This window comes from Sesamum indicum, linkage group LG6, assembly GCF_000512975.1.
Source record: "Sesamum indicum cultivar Zhongzhi No. 13 linkage group LG6, S_indicum_v1.0, whole genome shotgun sequence".
In the NCBI taxonomy this organism is placed as follows: Eukaryota; Viridiplantae; Streptophyta; class Magnoliopsida; order Lamiales; family Pedaliaceae; genus Sesamum; species Sesamum indicum.
Genome location: NC_026150.1, coordinates 13,445,341 through 13,464,032, shown reverse-complemented (window position 1 = coordinate 13,464,032; position 18,692 = coordinate 13,445,341). Strand labels below are relative to the sequence as shown.

Sequence of the window (18,692 nt, the reverse complement as noted above, 5' to 3'; positions counted from 1 at the left end):
TTCTTAGATTCGGGGTAGTTTTGTTTTAACCGTCTTTATTCTTATCCATAACCATATTTGTCGGTTTATTACAGGAGGTTACACCAATGTACATATAAATTCCTTGTATTGTAGCATAAACATCGTTTTTTTGCAACATATAGAAAATTTGGAGTGTTTTTACTCCAGCAATTGTTGTTTTCTTGTTTCCTTCACATTTAAATCATACATATTTCTACAATTCTTTCTAGGGAAAATAACATTTTTGGTCCTATAAATTAGGCCTGTTTACTTTTTGTCCCATTTATCATGGGATTAGCACTTTTAGTCCCGTAACTTACAAAAATTAGAACTTTTGATTCTCATTTACTTTTTTGATCTATAATTTAACAGAGTAGGGCACGTGTCTTGCATGTAATGGTTAAGTAATTTTGGCTAGAGAGAAAATCTGTTTGTTTTCCAGCTTGGGACCATTTCTGGAAAAAAAAAATATAACTATTTTGAGAGGATAAAATAAATGTTGAAGGAAATTAGGAAAGTTTAGCGATTTCTTTTTTCTCTCACAAAAATTAAATCTTATCCTTCCGATATTTCTATAAGTTGAAGTCTAGTAGAAGCAACACAAAGAATCATGTCTTTCACAAGTGAATCAAGTAGGCCAAATGACACACTCATATACTACTATCGAAAAAAGGGTCAATTTTTCCTCCAACCAAAAATACTTAATAGCAATGTGTTAGGCACGTGACGTACATCGTTAAATTATAAATGAAAAAGTGCATGAGGACCAAAAGTGCTAATTTTTATAAGTTATGGAACTAAAAGTGCTAATCCCTTAATGAATGAGACCAAAAGTGACATGAGCTTAACATATAGGACTAAAAATGCTATTTCTCCTTCTTTTATTAGAACTCCTATTAATTAGTAGATTGATCCTTATGGGAAAAAGATACATCTAGATCAAATAGATAATATTTTTTAGGAATACAATACTTAATAAGAGATGCGTGCAATATAGTAACTATAGCATACTTTTTATATCTACTTAACTGAGAGATGCATATACGTATATTAACTAATGTACCTTTTCAGTCTTGGTGGTTCCCGTACGTTCTCTAACATCAATAGTCCATCTCCCCTCCAATCGCTCTTTCATTGATAATGGATATTTGCTTTCTATCTCGGAATACACTTCTTGAATCACCGAGAACACCACCGTCTACCCAAGCTGAATTTCTTCTGCTCCCATCTATCTCCTATTCAATGTCTCATATGGTAATAAGACATAATATGTTGTCTTTCCTGTTGTAATTTTGTATGCAAGAAATAAGAATATACGTAAGAGTTTGATTGTCTTGTGTAATTCTTTTTTTGTGTTACAAAAATGTTAGAACATGAAATAATTTGCTTTTTCACATTCAGATTAAATGTGCAATATAAGTGCAAGGTCCTTTTTTTTTTAATTAGAATTGCTTCTTCATGAATTTTATTTTATAGTGTATATAAATAAAGTATGATTAGTTTTATATAAGCTCTAATACATGTTAAGTTTCACCCTAGTAGATGGAACTAGTACCATCTTAATTTTAATTTTTCGGTACCACCTCTGCCACCCCATCACAACAACTACCTGCAAAAGTGCAAAAAGCATGGCAGATCTTACTTTTTTTTTTTGGTTTCTCTTTTTTTTTAATTTTTATTTTTTAAAAAATGATGTTTGTTCTTCTTCATTTGTTTAGATCTTTTATTTTAAATATAAATTTTATAAGCTTCAAAATTGTAATTGCTTAGATTTCAAAGTGTAAACACAAGCGCTTTGTTTTTCCTTTTGAATTTTGAAATAAGCTTTTCGAAAAAATCAAAATTGGCTTTCTTTATATTTTATTTTTTATATGGGGTTCGATCTGTAGAAAAGATTCTTTCTTCTCCATTTTAAGACTCACAAGGCTCGATCTGTGGACTTATTCTTCTCATCTTAAGATTCTTTCTTTCATATTTTTTTTTTATTTTTTAATATATTGGTGAACACTAATGATTTGTTGAAAGTTGAGTGTTCATGTGAATTAGGTCAAAAAGCTAAGCTTAAACTAAAGACTATCAGAGAAATTGTTAAAGATTTAACCAAATTAATAAATTTGATGATGCCATAATTTACTATAAAAATTTTTATTTTAAGACCAAAGTTAATTAAATATTATATTTATTTGTAGCTTGTCTTCAAATACCTCTTGATTTATCTACCATGAGTAATTCAACAAACCCAAATCAACACACACATATATGCTTATTCTATTAGTCATTTAATCTCTAATATTCCATTCATTAAAAATAAAATAAAACAAAACTTGGCAGATGAATTACAAATCATTCTCACCCTTTTAATTTATGTTTATTGGGCCACTTATATCAACTAATAATTAAGATTCAATTTTACAGAAAGAAGCACGATCAAGCAATGAAGGAACTTTCCAGAGGGAAAAAAAAAAAAAAAGATGTAATTGCATCGAAGATTGTTGAATCTATAGCAATCTAGATGCTAGAGGTAGTTTTATTTTTTTATTTTTTTTGTGATAGAATTGAGGACTAAATGAAATTGAATCGTTGAGTAAAGATACATCACTTCTTTTATTTGAGTTCTGTTCCATTTTTTCTTGTGAACACAAAGAGTTCTTTGAAAAATGTGAGTGTGTAAGAAAGAGAGAGAAAGAGAATAGAATAGAGAATGGAGATGACAACCGATAGATAATTAATTATGTATGTGAGTGTGAGTGCTTGCATGTGGAAATGTAATGGGGACAAGTCTCACAATTTCATTCAGCGATGTTAAATTAGTTTATATATGATGTTTTCATTATAAACAGTAAGGATGGTGCCGCGTCAACACATTATACTGATGCAGCATGATCTCGCCGTACGTTTGATATAGAACACCAAATGTAGGCATATATTTTTTAAAATATAATTTCTTACGGGTCCTAAATATTTATAAAGCAATTGCTAATTTACAAAAGATTTAAAATTCAAGAGGACAAAGATCAACAAAAATAAGAGATAAAAATGATTTATGACACATGAAATTGTGTCCAATTTTGCAACATTTATAGTGTTGCAATTCGAATAACATAATCTAACTAAATAATGAAAATTTACCACTGAATAAAAAAAATCCACCATAATGTTTTATAGAGCAAAGCTACTCTCTAACCATATATAATTAATTTACCACATGAATAGTAAATATAGTAAATTATATACATCATAAAATGACTTTTCCACAATCCCCCACAAAGTGCTGGCAATTTAAGATATATTCAGAAATTAATGGTACATGAATATTAATGTGTACAAACTGCATTTTAATTTGTATTTTCTACTTCTTTTATTATGGTATGGATACTAAATTTACCATAATGCGGTCTATGGCCTAGCCTGTGCAATGCAAAATTTTAAGTGTAGTCGATGATGTCAGACAGAGGATCCTTAGCATTAGTTTAGCTAAGTCAGTCAGTACACGCGCATTATACAAACTTTGGCGTATCCCTTGGCCTGTCGAGAAAAAAACTAATTGACCATCATCTTGTTGTATTGTACCATTATTTACTTAATAAAACTTACATTTACCCAAAAAAAATATATTTTAAGTGTAATTATCATATATTAGTAATAGAATAAAGTTTATCTTGAAGTATATGGATCATTAATATGATCGTACATTCATAGATATAATTAATGTGCATTTTAATTATATACGAAATCTTCAATACGGACATGCAATTTTTTATGGCGTGCAGATATGTGATTTTCACTGTGTATGAATGTGCATAATTAATTTATGTCTAGGAATGATATTTGCATAAGAATATGGAGAATTAAATATATCGTGATTTTTTTATTTTTCTTATATAAATAAATCTTCCATCTATTTTATTAACTTAGCACTAAAAGATTTTTCATTAATATTTTTTCTTTTTTTGATATAAAAAAACCTTAAGCAATCTTTTATTTAATTAAAATACCATATAGTAAGTATTTAAAAAGAATACCAACTTTAATGTTTTTTGATCGAAGTAATGATACCAACTAATATGTTTATTAATATTGTGTACAAAGGACTAACACAATATGCACTAATCTAGAATTTTAACAATAATTTAATATTTTATTAATACTGTGTATAAATAAATGATAAAAATTATATTGGGTGACTTTATTCGGAATAGCAACACCTTTTTTTTAATAATTATTACTAGAACGTATTTTTAATAAAAATTTAATTCTTTAATAAAATTTAACATTTTATTTATGTTGTTTACCAAGAATTGACAATAAATATACTGTGTGACTTTTCTAAATGTTACAACACCATCCAACTTTTTACGCTTTTACAAATTTGACCCTCTGAAACTATCTCTCTTCTACCTTTCTCTCTGAAACTCTGAAACAGCCTTTGTGGCGTAACCTTTGTGGTTTGTTTAAAGCCTTTGTGACATTTTCCTTTGTGGATTTGTGTTAGAACCTTTGTGGTTTTGATTGCCTTAGTGGCTTGTGTGATTTGTGCAACCGGTAAGGTTCTTAACCTTTGGCCTTGAGTAGGCCTAGGGTTTTTGGCTCCTGAGCCTGTACAGTTGTTCATGTTTCCAGTTACTGTTATAGTATTATTTTCAGGATTATTCCTTGTATCATCTTTCTATTCCTTAGAATTCTTGTAATTTGTTATAGGAACATTTGCCGGAGACCAATCCAATCCTTACAGTGGTATCAGAGCAACCAAGTTGAGTCTCTGGCTTGAAAAAGGCCATTTACGATAATATTGCTTCAACCCTAAACCTCTTTTATTTTTCGGTCCCAAGTCCCCAAACCCATGCTGTTGACCTCTCCTGGCCGGGCTCTTGAAGCCGTCGGGTATCTGGTGAAGAGGCAGTTAAGGCCCCTGCACATTTAAACTGTGATTGGGATATTCTCTGATATTCCTAATATTTGTTCATACTATTATCTTGTGAACTGTGAATTTTTGGGACGAATACTTTGTGCTGATATTATCATTGTGTGACTTGCTGCTTTCTGTAAAAATATCTGGTTATAATTTGCACCTTTTGATGGAAAAACTGATTTTTCTATTTGGCTACAAAAAGTGAAAGGCATTTTAATACAACAAAAAAATTTTAAGGCTATTGATGGTAAATATTCAGAAACAGTTTTTGAAGAAAAACGGCTTGAAAATGATGAGTATGCTTATAGTTCTATCATTTTAAATTTATCTGATTCTATAATAAGAAATGTTGGAAAACAAAATACTGCTAAGGAATTATGGAATAAACTGGAAGAATTATATACTGAAACATCACTTCCTAGCAAACTGTTTCTCTTAGAAAAATTCTTCAGATATAAGCTTGATTTTTCTAAAAATATTAAAGAAAATATTGATGATTTTACAAAATTAATACAAGATATTAAGCTTACTGGGATAAAAATATTGATGATTATACACCTATAGTTGTATTAAATGCCATTCCTGACTCTTATAGTGATGTTAAAGCTGCTATCAAATATGGTAGGGATAATGCAACTTTAGAATCAGTTATTAGTGGTCTAAAATCCAAAGAAATGGATTTAAAAACAAATGCTCCTAGTACTAGTAATAATGAAGTAAATTTTGTAAGAGGAAAACCTAAGTCTAGGAATAATGATAGTAATAAAAATTATAAGTTTAGAAAATACAGTAAAAACCATAGTAGAAGTAGGGGTAGAAGTCCTTCTAGGAATAAGTATTTCAATAATAAAAGAAATGATGATAAAAACACTAACAAGGATTTCAAATGTTATAACTGTGGGGTAAGAGGGCATTTTATAAAAGATTGTAAGAAACCAAAGAAAAATAATCAAAATGATTCTGCTAATGTTTCTCAAGAAACTTTTGATTAAGTATACATGGTTTCTGATATTAACTTTGTTGATAATTCAAATAAGTTTGAATGGCTTGTTGATTCAGGTTGTACATTTCATATGACTCCTTATAAAGAAATGTTGATGAATTTTAAAACTGAAAAATTAGGGTCTGTTTCAATGGCAAATCAAAAACTGTGTGATGTTCTTGGCTTGGTGATGTTTTTCTGAAATTTGAAAATAGTTCTAAAATTACCCTTAAAGGTGTTAGGTATGTCCCTGACCTAGCCCACAATCTGTTATCTTGTGCAGCCCTAGAAGAGGATGGGTTGGAAGGGCGATGGGGGTAAAGGGGTCATGAGAATCACCAAAGGATCCTTAACCATTTTCAAAACAGAAAAGAAAAGAAACATGTATCTCTGTAAAGTGCAATATGACTTGTTTTCTGAAAATATTTCTACAGACAATAAGTCTGATTTGTGGCATAAGAGACTAGGTCACATTAGCTTAAAAGGTCTTGAATTGCTACATAAAAATGATTTTCTGTATGATAAACCTACCACTTTGAATTTTTGTGATGATTGCATTCTAGGAAAATAGCATAAAGTCAGTTTTTCCACTTCCTCATACCCAAACCCCACTTCTTCAAAATGCATACTAGATATGGGGTCCTGCTAATGTGGATACACATGGTGGAAATAAGTATTTCCTTTCAATAATAGATAATTATTCTAGAAAAGTCTTTGTTTTTCTTATGAAACAAAAGTCTGATGTTTTTTAGAAGTTTCAAAACTGGAAAAACCTAGTTGAAAATCAAACTGGTCACAAGTTTAAAGCTTTAAGGACTGACAATGGTTTAGAATTTTGCAATAAACAATTTTCTGAACTCTGTGATAGGTATGGTATTAAAAGACATAAAACTACACCCTATACCCCTCAACAAAATGGTGTAGCAGAAAGGATGAATAGAACTTTACTTAACAAAGTTAGGTGTCTTTTAAATAGTTTAGGATTACCTAAAACTTTTTGGGGTGAAGCTTTGTTAACTGCAGCATATTTAATAAATAGATCACCCTCTGTGCCTTTGTTTGGAAACATCCCTGAAAAGATATGGTCTAATTCTGATGTTGATTTCTCTTCTCTTTGCATTTTTGGATGTTCTGCCTTTTGCCTTGTCAATAGTGATAAACTTGATTCTCGGTCTAAAAAATATGTATTTATTGGTTATCCAATAGGAGTTAAAAGTTATAGATTATGGTTAAGAAACCAACCTGGTTTTAAAGCAGTTGTTAGTAGAGATGTTATTTTTAATGAATCTGAAATGCCTTGCCTGAACACTACTTCTAAAACCACTGAAGACTATAATATTGAAAATACCTTTAATAAGGTGGAACCTAATAACCTGGATAACCAACAAGGGGAAGAAATAGAAGAAAGAGAAGAAAATCAAGTAGATAATAATGAATAAATAGAAAATAAAAATTCTGAAATTACTTATCAACTTGTAAGAGATAGAGAACCTAGGGAACGTAGAATTCCTAGTAGGCTTAGAGACTACCACTTAGCTTTGAATGTTGAAAACTTTGGACCAAAAATCCAATGAAGAAGCCATAGAAAGTCCAAATTCAAAAGAATGGTTGTCTGCTATGCATGATGAACTCAAAGCCTTAAAAGAAAATAAAACTTGGGTCCTAGTCCCTAAACCTAAAAATGCTTCTGTTATTGACTGCAAATGGGTTTTCAAAGTTAAAGAAGAGAATAATAACAAAAAATTTAAGGCAAGATTAGTAGCTAAAGGCTTCACACAAAAAGAAGGAATAGACTACACTGAAATCTTCTCTCCTGTAGTAAAGTTTACTACTGTAAGAATTTTACTTGCTTTAGTTGCTCAGTTTAATTGGGAACTTAAACAGATGGATGTAAAAACTGCTTTTCTGCATGAAATCTTGATGAACAGATTTATATGTCTCAACCTTATGGATTTGTTGATAAGAAAAATCCTAATCTTCTTTGTTCGCTTTAAAAATCTCTATATGGCCTTAAGCAATCTCCTAAACAATGGAACAAAAAATTTGATCAATTTATGCATTCTTTAGAATTCAAAAACAGTGCATATGATCCTTGTTTGTATTTCAAGTATGATAATAATGTGCCTTTTTATTCCTTGTCTTATATGTAGATGACATGTTAATTGTTAGTCCTAGTCTTTGTATGATTAAAAGTTTACAGAAAAATCTGTGCAAATCTTTTGAAATGAAAGACCTAGGGGATGCTAGAAAAATACTTGGTATGAACATAGAAAGAAATAGGACTAGTTCAACCATTTTCTTGAATCAAACATCTTACATTCAAAGTGTTCTTGAAAAGTTTTCTATGGTAAATTCAAAACCTTCTTCTGTACCCCTTACTGCTCATTTTCAGTTATGTAAGGATCAGTGTCCAAAAACTGAAACTGAAAAGGATAAAATGAAAAATGTGCCTTATTCTAATGTTATTGGTTCTGTTATGTATTTGATGATAAGTACTAGACCTGATATAGCTTACTCTGTTAGTTGCTTGAGTAGATATATGTCAAACCCTAGTTCTCCCCATTGGGAAGCCTTGAAATATCTTTTAAAATATCTTAATTGTACTAAAAAACTTGGCATAACCTTTTCAAAAAGCCCTAATGGTGCAAAACTTGTTGGATATGTGGATTCTAACTATGTGAATGATAGGGACAGTAGGAAATCTACCACTTCTTATATTTTTACACTATGTGATGCATGCATAAGCTGGAAGTCTCAACTTCAAAATATTGTAGCACTCTCAACAACTGAAGCTGAATATATTGCCACTACTGAGGCAATAAAGAAAGCTATCTGGGTGAAAAGATTACTTTCTGAAATAGGTTTCTTAAAGGAAAAACTTACTGTTTTCTCTAATAGTCAGTCAAGCATTCAACTTTGCAAAAATTCAATGTCATTGTAGAACTAAGCATATAGATGTGAGGTACCATTTCATTCGTGATGTAATAAACAAAGGTTTAGTAAATCTTGAAAAAATTAAATCTGCAGATAATCCTGCAGATATTGGCACAAAATGTTTATCTTTAGAAAAATTCAAAACTTGCCTTGATATACTTAATCTATGAACTGTTATTCTGTAACCCATTTTCTGTTTTGTAGGTACCACTCTAAAGGCAATGATGATAGCCTTAAACCCACCATCTTGGTTTGGACCAAGGTGGAAATTGTTAGAATAATTTGGCCCAAACCAAAGGCTGGGCCTTTAACCTGGACAGCCAAATCACACTTGGCCCACTGGGCCATTTATCCACTTGACCCGACCCACTAAGGTTTGACCCGTCTACCCTAAATATTTATACCCTACTTCAGTTTCACCCTAATCTATTTTTCCCTCACTTCTCCTTCCCCGACTGCTCTTCTCCTCCCTGACCTTTTGGGTTCTTCCCATAACCCTTGGGGTTCTGTGAGTCTTCCCTTTCCCAATAATGGCCGTTATCTGGCCATTAATGGACAGCCTCTTTATATGGCTGGTCCATTATGGCTCGAGGGGATAAGCTGACCCTAAACTATCTCTCTTCTACCTTTCTCTCTGAAACTCTGAAACAACCTTTGTGGCGTAACCTTTGTGGTTTCTTTAAAGCCTTTGTCGCATTTTCCTTTGTGGATTTGTGATAGAACCTTTGTGGTTCTGATTGCCTTAGTGGCTTGTGTGATTGTGCAATCGGTAAAGTTCTTGACCTTTGGCGGTAGTTTCTGGGGACAAAGTTGGGGTCCGGCGATTTTTCGGTGGACAGAATATATTTTCCCAAACTTTTTACTCTATAATCAAACAGGCCTTTGAAATGTCTCAAAATAAAAAAACCTTTTCTTAAACATATCATTCTGTTCAAATAACAATTTAATAGTAAAATTGCACTTTTTGTTTTGTAACTTATTCTCTTATATATATATATTGACAAATTCAGTCATAAATATTTTATATTTGGTCCCTTTTTTTTTAAATTTAACTTCATATTAACAATTTTAGTCCCAACGATGTATAATTATAGGACAAAAATGAAAACTATTAATGTATAAAGGGGACTAAAATTGTTAATATACGGCTAAATTTTGTCTATATCAGACCAAATGTAAGATGTTTACTATTGAATTCATCTAAAAAAAAAAGACCAAATGTGTAAATAAAGTAAATTATAAAATCAAAAGTACTAAATTTACCGGAAAAAATGTAATTTTTTCTAATTTAATATAGTAACTTTCAATCAGTATTTTAAAACACAATATTAGAATATTATTTTAAATTTCTTAAATGTTTATCTATAACTCAATACTTTACTTTGGATTAATGGAGTACTACATAGACAAACCCATATGCCCCAAAACGCCTCCCTTAGAAACCCCCAAGATATGGAATATGCAGAAGCAACTCTCCAACTTAACTTATCCAGGCTCCTTCCCCGCCGGATTTTCAACCGAGCTTTCGCTCTAGTCTACTCCGCCGCCATCTCCGCCGTGCTCTACCACCACGTACAAACCCTCCTCCGGAGCCCCACCACCAGCTTTCCTTCTTTCTTAACAACCCTTTCCATGGTTATGTCCGATATTATCCTCGCTTTCATGTGGCTGAACTCACAGGCCTTCCGCATGAACCCCGTCACCACGAAACCCTTCCCCGAAAACCTCCAAAAAGTTATAAATCGGCCGGAGGATTTCCCAGCACTGGACGTGTTCATATGCACGGCGGATCCGTTCAAGGAGCCGCCCATGAGGGTGGCTGCCACCGCCCTGTCGGTGATGGCATACGATTATCCAACGGAGAAGCTGTCGATTTACGTGTCGGATGATGGCGGGTCGGAGCTGACTCTCTTTGCTCTGATGGAGGCCGCTAGAAGCCTATTTCGGGTCGGACCTTGCTGGCCGCAACTCTGAGACTGCGAAAATTAAGGTGAGTGTAATTTGGTCGTGACAAGGACGGCCCTATTTATTAGGTGGCTTAATTCAATTATCCATATAATATTATAAATGAACAAATTATTTTTTTATAAAAATAAAATAATAATTTAATTTAATGTAATTTTTAAAATAAAATAATTTATTTTTTTAGACAAATTAGTAAGTTAACATCATTTCAAAAAATACAGAGAAATGAATTAATTGTTTTTGTTTTGTATATAGTATGCTCATTTTAAATATCACAGGACTTTATTGCATTTTTTCCAAACTATTATTAAAAATTTGGGGAAAATACAAACATTCTCAATGTGATATTGCAAATAAACGAATTACTTTCTTACAAAAAAATTATCAAATCACCTTTCTGTATTTTTTAAAATAAAATAATTTATCTCCTTAAATCAAGAGATAAATTACTCTATTTTAAAAATATAGGAGGATAAATCGCTAATTATTTTCATAAGGAAACATTTTACTCATTTACCATATAAAAAAAAAAAAAGAAAGGTAAATCACTACTCACCCTTTAAAAATTTTGATTCTTTTCTACGTGAAAAGTACGTAAATTACAAAGAAGAAGAGGACGAGACTTAAAATTTATATGGCTTTCTTGGATCATGAAGTCACCATCGTGTAATTCGGTCCACTTACGGAATTTCGATGTTAACTTGAAGCATAATTGATATACTTTATAATTTATAGGGAGATGTGATCGATTACTATAATACTATTGATACCTATAATTTAACCTAAGGTTGACTACAATATTTTTTACTCTCAATCATATTTATATTTTATTTCTTGAGGGTTGGTCTGAAAAATTACATTTTTCATTCTATAATTCAAGCTCTCATTATAAAAAAATGGTTCATTAACTCTGAAAAAATTTGATATTATAATCTGTGTCGAGCTATTTATTAAATAAGGTAAATCAGCAATGAAAATTTTTACTTGATTAATTCGACGCTGATTGCTTTTTCATAACTATTGAGTCACTTTCTTATAATATTTTTAAAGAATTTTTAAAAATAGCTACATAACTTAAAAAACATCTCCCTTTTAATCTTCCTTCCAACTTACATTAGGAATTTATCATATAGTCGTGCAGTGGAATTTTTCTCCATTCTGAAAAGATAATCGACACATGATCTGCTCGTGTTTTTTTCCCGTCAATTTTCTAATGAAAGTTGGCAAAATAATTGAAAATGAAATCTTTTGCAAGTTATGAGACTATTTTTGTGAATCCCATAAGCAATGAGGCCCAAAATAAATAGTAGGGATAATTACACTCTCCTTCCCCCATATTAGATATAATTATACGTAAATTCTCTATTATCTGAAAAAAAAATATTTAGCACTCCTAATGTTTGCTTCCATCTAACAAATATAGTCTCCCCCATGTGGTCATTTCTCTTCTTTTCACCTTGTTGTCGACAGTTTTTACTTTAAAATAATGTGACACCTATAAAATGACTACAGATAATTTACCTAAAGTTTGGTTTGAAGGATATCTAATTATTTCAGAAAATGATCAAATTACAATAAAAATTTTATGAGTCGCATTTTTTCCATACTTTCGAAAAGTAGAATGTTCGCCAACTTTTTTAAATTTTTGTAAAAAAAAATTAAGCTCTCTCTCTATTATCAAATATTATACATCTTTTCTAATTAGTAACATAAATTAAAATTTATGAAAATGATATTCTTAATGGTCTTTTGCATTTAATCATATTTTTGTAATTCTTTCATCCAAACTTCATATTATACTATCATGGAATATCATACATACGACATGTAAAATCAAACAACATAGAACGAATATGAAATTAATCATCGTTCATTTTCTATCCCACAAAATCCCATCGTACCTATTATTATCACACAAACCAAACAAGGAGTCCCTGTGAGTATATGGATAATTTACACAAAAAGTCTGTACTGAGTCATTCATGTATTGGATACATTCTGCACTGAATAAGGATATGTTTGGGGGCAATGGTGATTGAATATAAGGGTAATCTTGATTTTGTTTGATGCAGGAAATGTATGAGAATATGAAAACAAGAGTAGAAAATGTGGTTAAGACAGGATACATTACTGAAGAGTACAAAATTAGCAGTGAGCATGAAGAAGCTTTTGGCATATACAAAACCAAAGATTTTACCATACACCATCATCCTCCTATCATTCAGGTCAAGTACTACCAAGTTTTACTCTATCCTCTTTCTTTTTTTTTTTTTTCTTGAATGATTTATGTTCCAACTCGAATTTTTGGAAGCTCGATTGAAGTTTCGAACTAATGCACATTGTATATTAAGCGAGATCACTTTTTTGGTGTCTTTTTTTCGATCTATTTATAATATTTTATTTATTTATTCATTGAACTTCCCATCCCGACTATCTTTTGATAGTTTTTTATTTTTTATAATTTCATCTTTTATGCCATTAAAATTCTTATAAATTTAATATTAACTTATGATTTTGTGTATATTTAATTAAATAATCAGTATTTTATTCTAAAGAGTATTATAGAATTTGCACACAAATAGGGTGTGCTACAAATTACCAGTATTTATAAAAAAGAAAAAACATTTTTAGGGTTTCTGTGGTATATTGCAGCAATTTTCATTCAAATTTATAGATTTGAAATTATGGATTTCATATCTTTAATTAATAATAAATCCCTTGAATTTATTTGAATCATTTAAATTCAAAGGATTTAATTTGAAATCCCTCAACTCTACTTTTGAACTATGTGTTGGTGAATATTGATGGAATTCAGATTCTTTTGATATTAGTCATTTGAAATAATTTATCCAAATCATTCCCTCAAATCCAATCTATCAATCTAAATGTAGCCTGAATAAAAATAAAAAAATTTCTCTCATTACTCCTGACATAGGTCAAATATACTAATTGTACCCCGTAAATTTTTCTGTATGTTCTTCAAGTTTTCTTGCTTTCACTTCATCTTTTTTGTCTCCACAATAACCTTTAAAGAAATATGATTTTTTGTCAAACATTAATGTCATTTGAAGTAAAAAACTATAGTGAGTAATAATTAATCATAACGGCACAACGACTATTAATTAGCAATTTGTTGCAATAGATGATATCAAAATTTGTATAGGTTACAACTAAAAATCATCATGTTTTGACCATATAAGCTAAAACTATGATAATTAAAGGCTTTGATTATAAATAAAACCATTGTAAATATCGATGAACACTGACCAATTACATCAGTTTTTACAGTATAAATAATAATCGTTTCTTTTAGAAATAGTTTCATCTATATACACTCGGAGGAGTGATGGATAAGCATTCCTTCTATGTTTCTAAGACAAGCATGTACGAAGTACAGGTTTTGTCGGAAAGTAGTGAAGAGAAGGATGTTGGGGGCTGTTGCCTGCCAAATCTCATCTATGTATCCAGACAGAAGAGCCCCACATCTCCCCATCATTTTAAGGCTGGAGCCCTTAATGTTCTGGTAACCAATTAATACCTACTCTAACATCTTCTTGCACATACTAGTGTGTGTATACTCCAATAGAATTGGTTCGCGAATTTGATAAATTAATTTAATTGGAGTTTGACAAATTTGACATTTAATAAAATTCAAGTTCATATGCTATTTAACTTTTTAAGTCAATTTGAGATCAAATGTATTGTTTAAAGATCATGAATCAGCTAGTTTTATTTATTTTTTCAGATATATTGTCACTTATTAATTATTATAATTAGGATAAATTACGCTTGATCACTCATTGGAGGTTGTGTACAATTATAAAACCCCCTTGTTGTTTGACAAATATTGAAATTATATTAACTTTATGCTTATTGAAATTTAATTTTTTTAAAATAAATTGATAAAATATTAAAAAAATATAATATTGAACGGACTTTATTATAAATAAATAAATAAAATAATTAACAATTTTAAATATAACTACAGATATTGCTGATGATCCTTGATATAATTATAATCAACAATTTGTAGTTATATTTGAAAATAATAAAATAATATAATTATCTTATAAAATAAAATAAAATTATATTTTTTTTCCATATATATACATGTGATGTAAAGGTTGACCTATCGAGATTCACCTTGAAAAAATGGTTAGAGTGATTCATCCGGATCACCAGCCGCACATTCAATTAAGACAAGTGCATTAGGCTAAGTTCATTACCTTCGATGCTTTGTACATGGATGATTGATGCATACCTAAAACGTGCTTCCTATCACGTTTTTGTGTTCTTTGAAGCTCCGAGTATCAGCAGTGATGACAAATGCCCCAACAATTCTGACCTTGGATTGTGACATGGTCTCTAATGATCCATCAACACCCCTCAAAATGCTATGCTACTTCATGGACAATTCATTCCGCCCCAACTTAGCGTATGTTCAGTTCCCCGTTTGTTTCAGTGGGTTTAACAAGGCTGACATTTACAGCTCGGAAATGAAGCGTGCGTATCATATTAATCCAATGGGCTTGAACGGACTGTCTGGCCCTGACTACTTTGGGACTGGTACATTCTTCAATCGACGGGCTTTTCATGGCTGCCCATCATCACCGATTGTGCCTGAAATCCCTGAATTAGGCCCGAATTATACTGTCGAGAAGCCCGTTAACGATCGGGCTATCTTAGAGCTTGCCCATCATGTGGCAAGTTGTGAGTATGAGAGTCAAACCAAGTGGGGCTCCAAGGTTAGAGTTCATCTATTATTATGTTATAGTATAAGTACTAGTTATGTTATGTGAGGACAAAAATTCGGTGAATAGCATGTTACTTCCTGTGTTATTGTAAATGTGTAAATTATTCCTCTATAAAAAATATATAACAATTTATCCTCCTATACTTTTCAAAATAATTCAATTTACCTCCCTGACATAAAGAGGTAATAAATTGCTGTTTTAAAAAACACATAGAGGTAAATTGCTATTTCTTTTTTTATAAAGAGATAATTTGCACATTTACAGAATCACCAAAGAGTTGCTTACATTTCCCTTTATGCTCAATTATTGCAGATAGGGTTTAGGTATGGCTCACTGGTGGAGGACTACTACACCGGTTATCGGCTACACTGTGAGGGATGGAAGTCCGTGTATTGCAGCCCGGAAAGGCCTGCGTTTTTGTCCGAGATGCCAATCGCCCTCAACGACGTGGTAACCCAAACCAAGCGATGGTCCGTAGGCCTTCTTGAAGTTGCTTTGTCGAAGTACAGCACGTTAACGTTTGGTACACGATTTCTCGGGCCGTTGATGGCGCATTGTTATTCTTACTATGCTTTCGGGCCCATGTGGTCTTTTCCTATTATGGTCTATGCATTCCTCCCTCAAACTACCATGCTCAACAATTTCTCCATTTTCCCGAAGGTACACAAGCAAAATTATCATACATGAAATACTTTACTTTATTTAAATTCTAGTGCTCGGGTCTAAGGGTGAATTTAAAAACGTTCCAACTAGAGATATTGATTTTCTTTTTCAGCCAAATATAATATCGACATATAAGTATGTAAGAGGGTTCAAGTATAGAATATTACGAAAAATCATAATTTTAGTTTTATAAGTATGAGAGAGTGGCAACTGTAGTCCTATATAAAACTATTTCGGCAATGTTGTCCTGTAATTTAAAAGTTTCATATATTTAGAACAGAACTGGCTGGAATTTGCTAAAATGACTGAAGAAATGCACTTAATTAAGCTGATCTTGTAATTATTACAGGTATCTGAGTCGTGGTTTTTCTTGTATGTGTTCCTATTTCTTGGGGCCTATGGACAAGACTATGTGGAGTTCGTCTTAGCCAAAGGCACAACCCTAAGGTGGTGGAGCGATCAAAGAATGTGGCTCATACGAGGACTTTCGTCCGACTTGTTTGGAACGTTAGAATACATAAGCAATCACTTGGGCATCGCCACAAGATCATTCAATGTGACCAGCAAAGTAAACGACGACGAACTGAAAAAGAGGTACGATGAAGGGAAGTTCGAGTTTGGAGTTCCCTCTCCCATGTTTGTGCCATTATCGACCGCTGCAATCATAAATTTAGCCGCATTTTTCTGGGGATTTTCACAAGTCTTGAGCGGGAGACATAACTTGGATGAAATGTTTGTCCAAATGGTTCTTGCATGTTTTGGGACGGTGAATAGCTGGCCGGTTTATGAAGCCATTTTCTTGAGGACAGATAAAGGAAGAATGCCTGCCAAGATTACCCTAATCTCTGTTTTTCTTGCATGGGTTCTCTTTTCAGTGGTTTCTTTTATTACAAAGATGTAAAAGTGGGAGGGGAGAATAAGGTTGGGTTTAGAACTAGAATAGTAGTGACTTGTAATAATCACTTTTCGTGCACAATGGTCAATTGAAATCTCAAATTCAGATGACCAAAAGTCTGTACATCCTTGAATTGTTGGATAAGAACATTTAGATGTAATTTGTAGTGTGTTGGTTTTCTTGGTGTAAGTAGCTATAGTAGCTTGTCTAAAAGAGTTTATGGTAGAATAATTGCAACGCCACGAATTCCTTGCAAAAAAATACTAATTTATGTATTTGTCTCTCTCTCTCTCTTTTTTCCTCATTTTACTAGAAAATATACTAATAAAAGTAATCACGCTAATCAACAAAGAATATCTTTGTTCCTACTAATAGGAAGCAATAAATTTGTTGATTTTGTCACTTAATATTTTAGTAAAAAAATCAAATTATTTAGCATTGTATGTATTTCTTGCTAATATATATTGATTATGATACAATCGGCTATTTATTTTTGTATATTTTTCAGCTATAAGTTTTGCAGCGAAAACTTAGTGGTAAGTTTACAATTTTTATCAAGGTTAGTATCGAAGTTTTGCAATACGAATTAGCAACATAATATTTTCTTGTTATATCAATTTCGGAACCAAAAGAACTTTTTAAAAAAAAAATTATCCCTTACTAAATTCATTGCTAATCGTCAATATTTACTCTCTTTTTATAATTTTTGTAGATATTCACATGATTCTTGTAGTGCTTTCAGAGTTGATAAAAGGATTTACAATGGGTTCTCATGAGGTTTACATTAATTATAAATATCTCTTGTTGTTTGCAAAATTACAAATACTTTTCGAAATTAATAGTTGTCTGACAAGTACCTCTACGATGGGCTATAACGAAGGGTATTTATTAGGTGATCTTTAATTTCATGAGGGTATTTGAAATTTTTTCAAATAAACAAATTATTGGTTATTATGACACATTCCAGAGAGCCCATTGTAATTTATGCTAATAAAAATATCAGATGAAAAATTATGCAATTATAATCGAGTAGTTTGAGTTCATTCCGTCTTATTTATTTAGCAGTGGGCTGAAAAATAACACATTTTATGGATAATGATTTATTTGTAAAGTCATCTTATTTGACTAGTTCAAACATAGCGAGGACTGACCACGCAAGCATAGGGCTAAAACTTAAATGAAACTAGTAATATGTGGCACGCATCATGTGTTTGTAAATTTTATAATATTATTTTATATTTAATTATATATATTATTTAATAAAGTATATATAAAATAATATTAATTAAGTTTATAAAAAAATTATGTCAAAACAGATGTATAAAAAAAAAAAAGTAATTATCAAACCATAGTGGAGGAATGAGAAGTTAGAAGAGTGGATGGGTGTGAAAATAATAAATAAATTAATAAATTAAATATTAAAATTGGCATACCAAATTAACTAAAACATCAATTCACCCTGCTCAATTATATATAGTATTAGTAAGTGTGACATATCCTCTGTATGTCATAATTTTTAAAATGAGTCAAACTAAAATATTTATATAAATAGTATTATTAGTTTTGGTAGTTTAAAAAAGTACTTAAAAA

At 31.2% G+C, this 18,692-nt stretch overlaps 1 protein-coding gene across 1 annotated transcript; it reads left to right on the top strand.

Moving 5' to 3' along the window:
• On the top strand, positions 10,750–17,280 carry LOC105164490 (cellulose synthase-like protein G3). Its single transcript, XM_020694927.1, has 6 exons — positions 10,750–10,815; positions 12,863–13,015; positions 14,188–14,313; positions 15,092–15,535; positions 15,857–16,204; positions 16,557–17,280. Exons 2-6 carry the CDS (start codon positions 12,866–12,868, stop codon positions 17,106–17,108), a joined length of 1,620 nt encoding a protein of 539 aa, XP_020550586.1. The 5' UTR covers positions 10,750–10,815; positions 12,863–12,865; the 3' UTR covers positions 17,109–17,280.

Excerpts from the sequence above, each read along its gene's own strand:
- LOC105164490 (XM_020694927.1), top strand. The coding sequence starts at position 12,866 with ATGTATGAGAATATGAAAACAAGAGTAGAAAATGTGGTTAAGACAGGA. Across the intron at positions 13,016-14,187 it reads ATCATCCTCCTATCATTCAG|GTTTTGTCGGAAAGTAGTGA; the intron begins GTCAAGTACTAC and ends TACGAAGTACAG. Across the intron at positions 16,205-16,556 it reads ATTTCTCCATTTTCCCGAAG|GTATCTGAGTCGTGGTTTTT; the intron begins GTACACAAGCAA and ends TAATTATTACAG.